The sequence below is a fragment of the Oryza sativa genome, chromosome 1 (genome assembly GCF_034140825.1).
Source record: "Oryza sativa Japonica Group chromosome 1, ASM3414082v1".
NCBI classification, from domain to species: domain Eukaryota; kingdom Viridiplantae; phylum Streptophyta; class Magnoliopsida; order Poales; family Poaceae; genus Oryza; species Oryza sativa.
This window is the reverse complement of record NC_089035.1, coordinates 6,574,249-6,588,405: the sequence shown is the minus strand read 5'-3', so window position 1 is coordinate 6,588,405 and position 14,157 is coordinate 6,574,249. Positions and strand designations below refer to the sequence as shown.

General features: G+C 42.0%; 2 protein-coding genes across 5 annotated transcripts; both read left to right on the top strand.

Moving 5' to 3' along the window:
* The first annotated feature begins 1,499 nt into the window (after positions 1-1,499).
* On the top strand, positions 1,500-6,572 carry LOC4324644 (uncharacterized). 4 transcript variants are annotated; one of them, XM_066306843.1, is made up of 10 exons: positions 1,500-1,773; positions 2,387-2,447; positions 2,680-2,738; positions 2,948-3,112; positions 3,223-3,328; positions 3,808-3,990; positions 4,612-4,777; positions 5,429-5,682; positions 5,974-6,063; positions 6,162-6,572. In XM_066306843.1, the coding sequence occupies exons 4-10, from the start codon at positions 3,023-3,025 to the stop codon at positions 6,215-6,217; spliced, it is 945 nt and encodes a 314-aa protein (XP_066162940.1). In that variant the 5' UTR covers positions 1,500-1,773; positions 2,387-2,447; positions 2,680-2,738; positions 2,948-3,022; the 3' UTR covers positions 6,218-6,572. The 4 variants fall into 4 exon arrangements, with proteins under 4 accessions (XP_066162940.1, XP_015621152.1, XP_015621151.1 ...); XM_015765666.3 differs by having other exon boundaries at positions 5,375-5,682; XM_015765665.3 differs by lacking the exon at positions 2,680-2,738.
* A 3,935-nt stretch (positions 6,573-10,507) lies between these two features.
* LOC4324643 (endoglucanase 2-like) lies at positions 10,508-13,966 on the top strand. The gene is made up of 8 exons (NM_001428145.1): positions 10,508-10,813; positions 10,911-11,123; positions 11,466-11,666; positions 11,770-11,859; positions 11,954-12,118; positions 12,198-12,855; positions 12,962-12,994; positions 13,300-13,966. The coding sequence occupies exons 1-8, from the start codon at positions 10,571-10,573 to the stop codon at positions 13,617-13,619; spliced, it is 1,923 nt and encodes a 640-aa protein (NP_001415074.1). The 5' UTR covers positions 10,508-10,570; the 3' UTR covers positions 13,620-13,966.
* Positions 13,967-14,157: the final 191 nt, after the last annotated feature.

The window sequence follows — 14,157 nt, the reverse complement described above, 5'->3', positions numbered from 1 at the left end:
ATCTATCTATTTACACAAGACAATTCAATGCTGTTTTGCTTTTCAGAGCTATTTTGGAACACACGGATTTTACACGATTTTTAGCCGATAAAAGAGATTGCATTAAGATGGTACATGCCAAGGAGGGAAGGAGGACAAGAGCTTGCAGTTGGTGACCTTGCAGGACGGTCCTTAACCACACCTCCTCTCATAACCTATTACATAGGTGAATGCCTTTTTGTGGCATGAACCAATCTAGGAGGTGTATGCACAAATTTATTTTATAACAATGTGTGGTAAATATCATAACTGAAGATGATTTGTGATGACAGGATATATGTGGGAGGTCATAAGTCCCAGACAAGGCAATTTAATGTTATTTTGTTTTTGAGAACTGTTTTGAAAACATGGATTTTACATGATTTTTAACCAATAAAAGAGTTCCTATTCCGAACGGTACATGTCAAGAGGGCAGGAGAACCAGAGCTACGAGATCTTGTGTGTTATGCCTGACTGCCTGCAGTGAGTTTGTCACACTCACATGCTAGGTGGGCTCCTGAAGCTTTCACTCATTAACTTCTCGATTTGGACGAACTGGTCTTGATTCATTTATTAGTTTGGTGGGACTGAGAGAGGCAATCATCGATTTGATCTCGAGAGAGCTAATCATTCAACAAAAGGTCGTCCCAAGGACACAGAGGTGCACATGAATATGTGATGCACCTTTCAAGCAAAAACACTTTTGGCCCAGACGTATTAATCGACGAAAAGGAGGTTATCTTTAGATGTAAATCTTTCCAATAAATCTAAAGGGGCATAATTTAGGAGTGTAATCAGAAAAAAATGTTTTCACTGTGTAAAAAGAAAAATCACGAGCGAGTGTTTGTACCTAATCTGCACTAAAGTGTGGAATTTTTACTCGACCAATGAAGATCTCATTTAGCTCCCTATATATATATAATGTCCATCACAAATTTACTGGTTATCACGATTACCACAGTTATAGTAAAAAAATATGAATCTTCAACAATGTGAAGGTAAACATAGTAGTATCCAATTTTTTTTCTATATTATTACTATTATTTTTCTTTTCAGTCATTAAAATGATAAAAAATATTACAAAAGTATAGAAAAAATGCATATTAATTGTGTTCATATGGTAAAGTGTGGGTGTTTGTTCATACTTCCTCTAGAAAAACCAACCTAAAATTAGACTGAAATGGTACATAAGTGTGTTCGTTGTGAGTAGGTATTAGTATGCGTGCGTTATTAGCTTCTGCATTTGTACCGTATTTGAAAAAAAAAAGAAACTAGTAACACAAATGACAATTGTTTTTAGGGGGCCTATCTGAAAAAAACAACATCATTTATGAACTGCCAAATAAATTCTTTTTGACTGCAATATGAACTGCTAAAATTGGTACACTGTACGGCCCCCAACGGCCGTTATATTCCCCCATGGCTAAATTCCTCTTATATTTACAGAGAGTAATAAAACTCTGAAAGGCTTAAACAAATTCACTTTCTTCCTCCTTTTTGGGGGGTGTTTCTGGTGTGCGCCGCGCGCAGCAGCAGCAGCAGCGTGCACAGCAGCAGAGCGCGCGCGCGCGGCCGGCCGGCGAGCGAGCGCGGCGGCGGCGGCGGCGGCGACGGCCTCCCTCCTCTCCTCCCCTCCCCGCCCCCGCGCGGCCTGGACAAGCTCTCTTTCTCTGTCTCTGTCTCTGTTTCTGTCTATCTGTCTGTCTGTCTGTCTCCTTTCGCCTCGCATCCTTCCCGGCTCGAATCGAATTGAAGGTATCTCTCGTTCTCGCCTCGTAGATTGGAAATCCATCCGGAATTGGAGCGGTTTCTTTCGCTCCAGTTAAACCCGCCGGATTTCTCTCACGGATTTCTTTTTTGGTGCTTTTGGTTTGGTAATAATGGTAGCGGCTAAGCTTGTGTTCTTGAAAGATTTTGGGGGGGGGGGGGGGGGGGGGGTTCAGTTCAATCCTATGCCCCACGTTAGGCCCGGGCGCCCGGCTCAGGACTAGTACTTCTTTAGCGTGCAAGATTGATGCTAGTTCACCTCGTAGGGGCTTGCTCGGTTTGCAGATTGGGGGTTAACTGGACCCCATGCACTACGTGAATTAGTGGTGCGGTTATTTGTTTTGGAGGAGGATATTCCTGACACAATCATCAATCCTACCTGTTTTGTTATGCTGGAATAGGTTCAATATGTTTATTGTAAGTTGCTACATTTTTATACTATTTTATTGAAACTGTACCGTACCGTTCATTGGCCTCCTTTTGTTAGATAGCTGGTATGTTAATTCGGTAGCTAAATCGCTGGTGGGGGTGGGGGGTTAACTGTTGATATCTTTTTGCACCCATTCTGGCATAACTGTTTATATCTTTTTTGCCCTATCAGGATAAACATTGATCTTGGAATAGCTGTTTTTATGTCATATGTTGCAATGAAGGATTCTCAGGTGATTTTTGTTCACTAACCTCTTTAGTATTCGCTGAAGATCTTCATTTTGTACCATCTTTATATTCAGATGAAAAAACCATCATTTGATCATATCACTAAAAAGTGGAAATGCATAGGCTTTTTCTTCAGCAGTCTACACTTTACTGATTGATATAGTGCGCATTAAACAGATTTTATGTAGTCTCTGTCAGTCTTGATAAATGATAACGTTTGATTTCTGTACTAACTAGGGAAACATTGGAGCGAACACCTGACATTTGCATGTAAATATATAAAAAATGAGATTCTGGTAATGATACTTTCTCTGTTGCATGGTGCATGGCTATCTGATCTGTAGACATTTAGGAATAGTGGTACCGGTTATATTATTACTATTTCATAGCTTTTGTCCAAGAAAATTCAGTGGTTAGAAACAAGGCTTCTTTCTCCTTTTCTAGTAAATCTCATAATTGACTGTTATTGCTTTCAGTATTAACAAAGTATGGATGTTTCCTACAGGATATTCAGAGCCCAACCGAGTTGCAGTCATCAGCACAAGGTACTAATGAAGTGCAAAGTAACCAGCCGAATCCAATGGCCACTGATGGTCCTGGAGGAGACTCTGGTTCATTGTCTATCGCTAGTAATGATAATAGAAAGGTCTCCCGTGAAGATATTGAACTTGTAAGATCTCAAGCTATGCTGAAGCTTTTGGATTTTTCAGATGGCATCCCTCTACAGGGCCAGTCTAGACTGTTGCTAACTAATTAACTAAATTGGATACCCTGTTGCAGGTGCAGAATTTGATAGAGCGCTGTCTACAGCTATACATGAACAAAGGAGAGGTTGTTAGGACGCTTTCTACTCGTGCAAGAATAGAACCTGGTTTCACTACTTTAGGTGATGTTGCAAAATCAGTTGATGATGATATTAATGTTTTGAGGGTTTCATACCGCACTCACTAGTTTTGTGTAATCTTTGTTTTTTCCCGTACTTATTGTAATTGCTAATATACGCTTTTGCTTCCAGTATGGAATTCATCTTACTCAGTCATAGGTAAACCTTGCTAATAAGATGGTGGCTAAATTTGTTTGATATAAACCGTGCATTTGTTGCTCTCTATTAAATTTGTATAAATGCGGCATCCCAAAACTCAGTACCAGATGTATGTAGAATCTTACATGCTTTACCCTACTGACAATTTATACATTTTACTTAAAGAAATAGGAATGCACGGTCAAATGGAAATTTGTAAACATCCTAAGCCCAACTTATGTTATGCTATGTCTATTGTATATAAAGCCTCCAGATTGCTATATATGTCCATTAGCCTTTTAATTTATGCTGCTCATTTTTGTTTGATACTCTTTGATGTTCAGTATGGCAGAAACTTGAAGAAGAGAACTCTGAATTCTTTCGTGCTTACTATATACGGTTGAAATTGAAAAGGCAGATTATCTTGTTCAACCATTTACTGCAGCACCAATACAATTTGATGAAATATCCAGCACCTCCAAATGTTCCATTGGCTCCTATGCAAAACGGAATGCATCCTATGCCAGGTAAAGTCCATGCTTACAAGTCTAGGCCTGGAAAGTTGTTACTCTGTCTAGTAGATTTCAGTCTAAAGTTTCAAATATTCTGTTTATATTGCTTTCGTGTCTGTTATGGTTACTACAATTTGCTTTGAATAAGAAGTGTGCACATTTTCTTTCATGCAACTTCCTTCTCTTTCCTGTGTTTTTGCAGTAATTTTTTTCTAAGTCTTAACTTCTATTGAAATTTCCCACTGGTTTTCTTTTTATCGTTAGTAAAGTCACTTTCATTCTGCTTTCACAGCCTACATTATCTTCATTGGCTGCAGCAATGTTGAACTGAAGTATTAATTTGGACTCCCATTTATTAGAGATAAGCCTATTCAACAGGGTGATCAGAAGTTAGAACAAATATCCTATCACTATGATACTGCAATTCAAATATGATTTCCTTGCTTATAGGATTTCTATTAACACAGTAATTGTCATCATGATATAGTTTTTTTTCCTTCACAAATACCTTACTTTATTTTACTGTTTAGACATGTTGTAGCAATGGTTTGAGGTTAACCACTGACTGATTTTACACATATAGAAAAGTAAGTGTTGTTTCCATGCTTATTCAATGTAAACTTGGTTCCAGTGCAGTTAATAATTTGCCTATGGGATATCCGGTACTTCAGCAACCTATGATGCCTGCTCCTGGCCAGCCTCACATTGACTCAATGGCCTGTGGTCTATCCAGCGGGCATGTAGTGAATGGGATCCCTGCAGCTGGTGGTTATCATCCAATTCGCATGAACTCTGGAAATGAGTAAGCCTTACCTTTATGTCAGATTCTTCTTTCCTCCATGGTAGATGTTTACGTCATGGGTTGTACCTGTTTAAACATTTAGTCAAGCATGTTTTGTCTGATGAATCTTTTGTGTGCATATAGGAAAATGAACTTTTTTTCTTCCTGCTTCTGTTTATTGACTAGTTGAAGCAAATCCTTTATTTACACATACTGAAATACAAGTCCTAAACAATTTATGATTGTCTTTATGCCCTTTTGCTGCTAATTTTACCAGCCTAATTCTGCAAAAAAATTGCACATGTTCCTTATATCTGATTACTCTGAACTTTTAAGTAATTCCACCAGCCTTTTATCCATAATTTGTTGACTTACAACGCCATTTCCCTATGCAATATCTATTTCCCACTGCAAAGAAAGTCTATTAACAGACTGTTTGTTACTGCAAAAAGTCATGTTTAGGACTTCTTTTATCCATAATTCATTATTTGATGCCCTATGATATTGCTGCAGCATGCCCATTTTGTTTGAACACATTGTTTCAGCACATCTATGATATATCCCTTTTTTTCTGCTCACGTTCATGATTCATATGATGTAACTTTGATGTTGTTGAAGCATGGTTGTGGACAACGGTGCACCTGAAACTGCTCATGTTGGCGCTACCTGCAGTGCTATGTCATCTGAAATGGCTGTGAGTCCCTCATCGGCAGCATCAAGCAACCATGCTCCTTTCACTCCATCTGAGATACCAGGGATAACCATGGATACATCAGCTCTAGATTCAACATTTGTATCCGATGTTGAGAACACAGGACAACTGCAGTTAGGACCAGATGGCTCGTCAAGGGACTCCATCAGATCTTTAGGACAGCTCTGGAATTTCAGCCTTTCTGACCTAACAGCAGATTTAACAAGTTTGGGAGGTAGTTTTATAGCTTGCTTAATTTTTTACCTTATTTAATATACATATGATCAACTCGCCCACTATTGAAATAAGAACTTTGCATTTTTGATATACTCTGGTTCAGACTTTGGCACAAATGCAACTTTCTCATGCTCTAGAATATCCTTTCTTTTTGCCACTGTGCTTTGTTCACCACATTTATTATTGGTTGAATATGTGCCATACGAATGACTTTTTGGTGTTGTTATATGTGTCTCTGAGGCATTACAGCGTTGTGTGCCATTCTAATCATTTTGTTATTCATGTTCAGACTTGGAAGCACTTGAGAACTACGCAGGTACTCCTTTCCTGGCCTCAGACTCCGACATTTTACTTGATTCCCCAGACCAGAATGACATAGGTAACTTTAACTGTCTTGGTGATGTTTCACATTCCTGAAACTACAGCGTAAACACCGTTCACGACTTTTTAATTTTTGCTATGTTAAACTATGTCCAGTTGAGTACTTTGCTGATGCCATCAACGGGCCTTCACAATCAGACGAAGAGAAGTAACAGAAGAGAGTTTCAGACTAAAGGCCTGGCCGGCCGTGCCCATCTCATGTAGTGTAACCTTGCAGAGAAATTGTGACAGAATTCTAACTGTAGATGCGCATGGTGGTGCGGCAATCGGCATGTACTGTTGTCGCTGCTGAAGAATTTTGTAGGGGGTCAATCCTAATTCTTTCCAATAAACAGTAGGGCAGATTAAGCAGCTGGCTACAAGGATCAAAAGTTTACAGATGTTAAACCTCATGAACTCTCTCTGTAATTGCTAAAGAAGTGAACTGTTCATGTGGACCTGCACATTTTCCATGTCTCCTCTAGCCGGAAAAGTTTGTTTTCCTCTCGAGACTTCGAGAGGATGTCCCCTTGTTTTTACGTGTTCTAGTTAATTTTTTTTTCTAAAAAAAATAGTAAGATATGTCAATATGTGTTGTATGAGCTCTATAATAAATATAGGCTAGCTTAAATTCGACCTATATAAATTAAAAAAACATGACTGAATAGCGGGCATTATTAATAGTCATATTTGCTATATTTTTTTTTCTTAACTTATATAGATCGAATTTAAATTCGCGTGTTTGTGGACCTATGTGTATCTCATATTAACCTATTTTACTGATGTTTTGGTTGACATGAAAAAAAAATGAGGGGACATTTTTATAGGAAAAAAAATTCCCATCTCCCCTCTAGTCGGTCTGTCTGGTGCAGTGTACTACTATACTCGTACTCCAGTATTTTAGCAGCAAAGGTATGAGCATCACAGGTTTCCTGAACTTGATGCACTTGATCTGAACTTTTTTTCAGTTTGCGGCGAGGTCAGACAGACACAAGAGCTAGAGTACACGTAAATTCGGCTGATGCGTGGGGCGGCCATGTCTGCGCCATTGCTGTAGAAATCATGGTCATGTGCAGCTCATTTCTCAGAGTCAAACATGTCTGAATCAAAACGAACCTGATTAATTTAGTACTCCATTAATCTACGGCAAATGAGGAATTTTAAATGGAGAATCGCGTGCGTGCATGATCAGAGATTCAGAGTTGAGAAAGGGAAAAGGACGGCAGAGAAAGAAGACGACGGCCGCAGTACTCCATGGCATGCTTAGTTTGGATCTTCGCAACATAATACCTCTGTTTTTTAATAGATGGTATCATTAACTTTTTATTACATGTCTGACCATTCCTCTTATTAAAAAAATTTACGTAATTATAATTTATTTTGTTGCGAGTTGTTGTATCACTCAAAATATTTTAAGCATGATTTATATCTTATACATTTGCATAATTTTTTTTTGAATAAGATGAATAGTTAAACATGTATTTAAAAGTCAACGGCGTCATATATTATAAAACGGAGGGAGTAATTAAAGATAACCTTCGACCTCTAAGTCCTAATAAATTATAAAGGTGTATAATATATATTGTTCAATTGCTAGAAGTGCCTTCAGCTTCTCTACCTTGGAGTCGCCGTAATAAAGAGAGCACGAATTTGCAACAGATAATCCAACAGGACAGTTTAATGTTGAGCCGGAAATCAAGCCTGCTTGCTTCAGGGCGCTGCACCGGCCGGAACTAAGGAGGGGGGGGGGGGGGGGGGGGGGGGGGGGGGGAAAAAAATTCAGACTTCAGAGAACGTCACATGCAGGATCACTGAAACGGTTTTTGACGAGCCTGATGTGTACATCCATCCGCAATTTTAACTCTGATCTCAACTTCAAGAAGTAACAGTCAGCTGCATGTAGAAATAAAAAAGAACTACTTGATCTGGACTGTCCATACTGAACTTAGAGCTCTTTGCTAATCTGATACTGTCTGTTACTGAAGTTAGAATGTTCCTCCAGTGTAATGTGCTGTAATTTGGTACTCCCTCTGTTTCAGAATGTAAGGTGTTTTCAGTTTTGTTCTAAGTTAAATCTTTTTAAATTTAACCAAATTTATATAAAGACGTAACAACATTTTTAGCACCAAATAAATACTCCATCCGTTTCAGGTTATAAGATGTTTTGACTTTGGTCAAAGTCAAACTGCTTTAAGTTTAACTAAGTTTTATAGACAAATATAGTAATATTTACATTACTAAATTAGTTTTATTAAATTAATAATTAAATATATTTTTATAATAAATTTATCTTGGGTTAAAAATATTACTATTTTTTCTATAAACTTGGTTAAACTTAAAGCAACATCTTATAACATGAAACGGAGGGAGTATACTATAAAAATATATTCAATGATGGGTTTAATAAAATTAAGTTTGCGTTTTAGATGCTACTATATTTTTTCTATAAACTTAGTTAAACTTTTAAGAATTTTGATTTCGGATAAAGTAAAAACACCTCACATTCTTAAAACTGAGGGAGTACTGCCGAGTGCCACAACACTCAGACTGGCCAACCTGCACTAGCTAGTACTACTTCAATGTGAGCAGCTCAAATCACTCTAAAAGTAGAGTGTTTGTTACGCAGGAGAGATCGATCGAACATGCTTGCACGCTAGATTGTCAATGGAGTCAAAACCCTGCAAGACTTTTAACCTGACGTACTGCATCTCACGCGAGCTACCGGGGCCCTGTCAGCCGGGTAGGAGGAAGGATGCATGTAAGTAAATACGTCGTTATTATCTTCAGAAATCCTGGAGTGATCAACTGTGTCTTTGCTACCTCGAGCACTGGACTGAATGCAGATTAACAGCGTAATTCAAGCAACAGAGAAGCATAAAACATCACAAGGTTTTCAACTCCCAACTTCTCCAAGCTACAATACTTGTTCATAACGTCATGCAAGCTTAGGAGAAGTAATTAAGCAACCAGTTGTTTAATTATGAGCAGAAAAAGCTAGCTCAGTTGCAGTGTGGTCAACTTACATTATATATGTGGATTTGGCACTTGTTTTTGGCCTGGTTTGGTTCACTCCATCTGTAAGTAATTAAGTACTACAGGGAGTACAGGAAGCTAACTGGTTGGAGATGGAACAGAATTATTAGTTGCAATTTATGCCAGGTTTAAGTACATGCTTCCAACATTTTCTTGGACTGTGTATTGTCACCACTCAGACCAGTCAAAGCTGAGCGCACAAGTCCTATGCAAGTTTCTGAAAGCCTTGTAGAAGAAACAAGGTGATTATGCTGCTTCAAAGTAAGTCTGTACTTTGGTGTTTTTGGTGGGCACCAGGTTAGCTTGTTATTTGAAAAGCATGAGCACTTTTGCTAGGAGAAGGAGCACTTGCCAAATTCAAAAGTAGGAAAGACGAATTGCTTAGAGTGTGTGTTGGCTGCGTTTTGCTATGTTGTCCCAAGGGACAGATAATCTGAACCTGTAAACCATGACCAAATCTGAACTTTAGTTAACTAAAGTTCAGACTTAATTACGTCAAAAAGAAGTTCAGACTTACAGAGCTGCAACCCATCACCTAGAACTTCAGTTTCACTATTCCGATCTTCGGCTGGAAATTAGAGTGTACATGTCACGCTAATTTCTTGCAATTTTAGTTTTTTTAGATAATGGAATATAATATCCCGGCCTTTGCTCAAAAGAGCTACACCCAATTAGTACATAGTAGCACTTAGAAACAGAGTGTAGATCTTAAAAAAATAGAACACACCACAGAGGATAACAAAGAACCCAATCTAACATAAGGAGATCACAATTATTGAGGTGTTACAAATCCTGAATCACATTACACAGGGTGCACAGGGTCAACTTAAAAAAATGATTTTATTTGTGATCGGTACACACTATGTTGATCGATTTGATGGTGGTACCGAAATGATAATAAATTTTTTAATTGATAAAAAATGTTTACATAAATATCGAAGTGTATAGACGAAGTTAATCAGGCAACTGAAAAAAAAAAAGAAAAAATGTAGCAATTTTCTCTATGCTTATTTTGGTACAGTTTCCAATGACCCAATGTAATGGTATATAAGTGGTACAGCAATACCCAAACTATACGCTCCATACATCTGCCAGTGTGCACATGTACGAATGTTCAGAGTGTTCAATTGTATACAGTTACCAATACAGCTAGTGTTTCTGAATGTGATCACCTGACAAATTTGTTCAGAGTTATCTCAACAAGCAAACAAATAAAGAGTGCAGTAAGCTTAAAATGGAAGAAGAAAACAGTCGGCCACCCCACCAAAGCCTCAAAGCCGGGAAACTTTTCCCGACTCATGTAGGAGATGAACTATTTCATGTAAAATTTATAGCAAATTTATGAGACCCCTCATTATCTCTTTCTTGGCCTTTTTCTCCTCCCTTCAAAACTATAAATACAGGTTCTTGAGCTTGTCAGCTTCCAACCAAAGCAACACTGCACAGATCATCCATCACCTGCAGCATTTGCCTTCTCTGGTTGGTGTTCAGCCATGGCTAGGGGAGGAGGAGCAGCTGGTGTGTCCATGGCTCATCACCTCGGCATTGCCTTGGTGGTGCTTGTCTTTGCCGCCATGGCGCAGGTGGCGCGCGGCGGCGGCGGCGGCCATGACTATGGCATGGCGCTGAGCAAGAGCATCCTCTACTTCGAGGCGCAGCGCTCCGGCGTGCTCCCGGGTAGCCAGAGGATCGCATGGAGGGCCAACTCCGGCCTCGCCGACGGCAAGGCCAACGGCGTACGTGGAGTCGTTCACCATTTTCTCCGTTCTTGAATTGCAGGATGTGTTCTACAGCTCCATGCATCTGATCTGTTGATTTTTTTTCTTTTTTCAGGTGGATCTTGTTGGTGGGTACTACGACGCCGGCGACAACGTCAAGTTCGGGCTGCCGATGGCGTTCACGGTGACCATGATGGCGTGGAGCGTCATCGAGTACGGCGAGGAGATGGCGGCGGCCGGCGAGCTCGGCCACGCCGTGGAGGCCATCAAGTGGGGCACCGACTACTTCGCCAAGGCGCACCCGGAGCCCAACGTGCTCTACGCTGAGGTCAGTGCACTGCATTGCCTTTCTTGCTTCTACCAACTAACTTCGAGAAAGCAGCCAAGCACTCGAGTGCATGGCCACTGACCGATTGGGGTTTACCTGGTCAGATGTTGCATTTGCAATTTGACTGTTTTATTTTGCTGCAAATTTGTCGAAAAATGACTGCAAGGTCATCCTCTGACTATTTTTGTCTGAATTTGTATTGACAATGAAAGAGGATGGCAAATCATCCTCTGTTTTTTTATTTTGGTCTGAATTTGTATGCTTCAGTGAAGTAGTGGCATTGACCTGCAGTGGTTTGCACACAATCATGGTACATGATTGACTGAATTGATTCCTTTTCAGGTCGGCGATGGTGACTCCGACCACAACTGCTGGCAGCGGCCGGAGGACATGACGACAAGCCGTCAGGCGTACCGCCTTGATCCTCAGAATCCCGGCTCTGACCTCGCCGGAGAAACCGCCGCGGCCATGGCGGCTGCGTCACTCGTCTTCCGTAGCTCCAACCCGGGCTACGCAGACCAACTCCTGCAACACTCTAAACAGGTGTGACAATTCAAACCTGAGCTAACTAAACAAATTAGAAAAAAAAAACAATACAAGATCAAACTATAGCCGAATTGTTCTTGACTTTACCTTGTGTGCCCAGCTGTTTGATTTCGCCGACAAGTACCGGGGAAGGTACGACAACAGCATCACCGTCGCGAGGAACTATTACGGGTCATTCAGCGGATACGGGGTGCGTCTTCGACAACATTGACAACTACATAATCGACGGCGGTTCGCCACATTTTTAGACGATTATGTTAATACCCATAGTACATTTTGTTCAGGATGAGCTACTGTGGGCGTCGGCGTGGCTATACCAAGCGAGCGACGACCGCCGCTACCTCGACTACTTGGCCAACAACGCGGATGCGCTAGGCGGGACGGGCTGGTCCATCAACCAGTTTGGGTGGGACGTCAAGTACCCCGGAGTTCAAATCCTAGCTGCAAAGGTACGACAAAATATGAAATGCTACAGTGATTACCACGTTTTGCCGGCAAAAGCTTCAACCCAAATATGAAATGCTGCAGTTTCTCCTCCAAGGCAAAGCCGGCGAGCACGCCGGCGTCCTGCAGGGATACCGGCGGAAGGCGGACTTCTTCGCGTGCTCGTGCCTCGGGAAGGACGCCGCCGACAACGTCGGGAGGACGCCCGGCGGAATGCTGTACCACCAGAGGTGGAACAACATCCAGTTCGTCACCAGCGCGTCGTTCCTCCTCGCCGTCTACTCCGACCACCTCGCCGGCGGCGCCGTGAGGTGCTCGGGCGGCGGCGGGGCGGTGGCCGGGGCGGCGGAGCTCCTGGCGTTCGCCAAGTCGCAGGTGGACTACATCCTGGGGAGCAACCCGAGGGGGACGAGCTACATGGTCGGCTATGGCGCCGTCTACCCGCGGCAGGCGCACCACCGCGGCTCGTCCATCGCCTCCATCAGGGCCAGCCCGTCGTTCGTGAGCTGCAGGGAGGGGTACGCGAGCTGGTACGGGCGGCGGGGCGGCAACCCCAACCTGCTCGACGGCGCCGTCGTCGGCGGCCCCGACGAGCACGACGACTTCGCCGACGAGAGGAACAACTACGAGCAGACGGAGGCGGCCACCTACAACAACGCCCCGCTCATGGGCATCCTCGCCCGTCTCGCCGCCGGCCATGGCGCCCGCGCCCGCGGCCGGCTTGGCCAGTCACTTCAACACGGTATCCATCGATCCATCTTACTCGGCACATATAATTATTTTTTTTTACAGAAATGATTGCAATCAGAAATCATCATTTGATCAAATGCATCTTTGCTTATATGCAGGAATCGCTGCAAATCACACTTCACTGCCTCATGGTAATTGCTCAACATTGTTACTTCATCTAATCACTGAGCTTTTTACTGAACTTTTCGCTGAAATTTGACCGTGAATTACGCGTTCTATGCACAGTCAAATTTGTTATTTTTGTTTCTACTTTATATGTTGAATTTATATTTGCATGTCTATGAAGTGACATTTCACATATTGATCTATCCTACTAATGTTTTTTAAATTTTTTGATGACTTTTAAGTGACATGTAAAAATGAGAGGATATCTTAAGAAGGGATGATGAATTGAGTTTTACTACCAATTGATACTGATATTGTGCAAACTTTGCAGGTGCCAATCACCAGCATGCGTCGCCGGTGGAGATCGAGCAGAAGGCGACGGCGTCGTGGGAGAAGGACGGGAGGACGTACCACCGGTACGCGGTGACGGTGAGCAACAGGTCGCCGGCGGGCGGCAAGACGGTGGAGGAGCTCCACATCGGCATCGGCAAGCTGTACGGCCCGGTGTGGGGGCTCGAGAAGGCGGCGAGGTACGGCTACGTGCTCCCGAGCTGGACCCCGTCGCTGCCCGCCGGCGAGAGCGCCGCCTTCGTCTACGTCCACGCCGCGCCGCCGGCCGACGTCTGGGTCACCGGCTACAAGCTCGTCTGAAATCAATCAAACGTGCAACGAACCATTAATTAGTTCCTACTAAAATTTACATTTACAAGTTCGTGTGTGCACGTTTCACCAGTTTGTGTGCGTGTGTGAGATTGTTAATTAGGTTTACATGTCGAGAGGTAACATGGAGTGATGTGGCCAGTTACAATATAATCTCGGCCATCCTCCATGTCCTGATCCATGTCCATGTAAGATGCAAGGTGTATGGCTAGTGTTTGGAATAATATGGGTTATCAATGTATCATCCAGGCAGTAGAGCAGGTTGATGCCAATGGATTCATTGAGATTGCAAAGCATATCTATGTATTTGGGATTACCAATCGAAAATATCTTGGGAGTAATTCAAAGTACACGTAAATATGTAATGTATCTACCAAGTATATGCACGCAGATTATCTGGAAATGTCTCACCATTTGGTGGGTATCTGTTTCCATTTTCGTATGTGCATGCCTCCGAAACATCACTTCAGTATACAAATAAAGAACTGTGAATCAAGCACAACTAGGTATAGTGGAAATAACTGATTGG

Bases quoted from the DNA above. Each gene is read 5' to 3' on its own strand.
- LOC4324643 (NM_001428145.1), top strand. From the start codon at position 10,571: ATGGCTAGGGGAGGAGGAGCAGCTGGTGTGTCCATGGCTCATCACCTC. The intron at 10,814-10,910 runs GTACGTGGAGTC...TTCTTTTTTCAG, and splicing joins CCGACGGCAAGGCCAACGGC to GTGGATCTTGTTGGTGGGTA. The intron at 12,119-12,197 runs GTACGACAAAAT...GAAATGCTGCAG, and splicing joins TTCAAATCCTAGCTGCAAAG to TTTCTCCTCCAAGGCAAAGC.
- LOC4324644 (XM_015765664.3), top strand. From the start codon at position 2,418: ATGTCATATGTTGCAATGAAGGATTCTCAG. The intron at 2,448-2,947 runs GTGATTTTTGTT...TGTTTCCTACAG, and splicing joins TTGCAATGAAGGATTCTCAG to GATATTCAGAGCCCAACCGA. The intron at 6,064-6,161 runs GTAACTTTAACT...AACTATGTCCAG, and splicing joins CCCAGACCAGAATGACATAG to TTGAGTACTTTGCTGATGCC.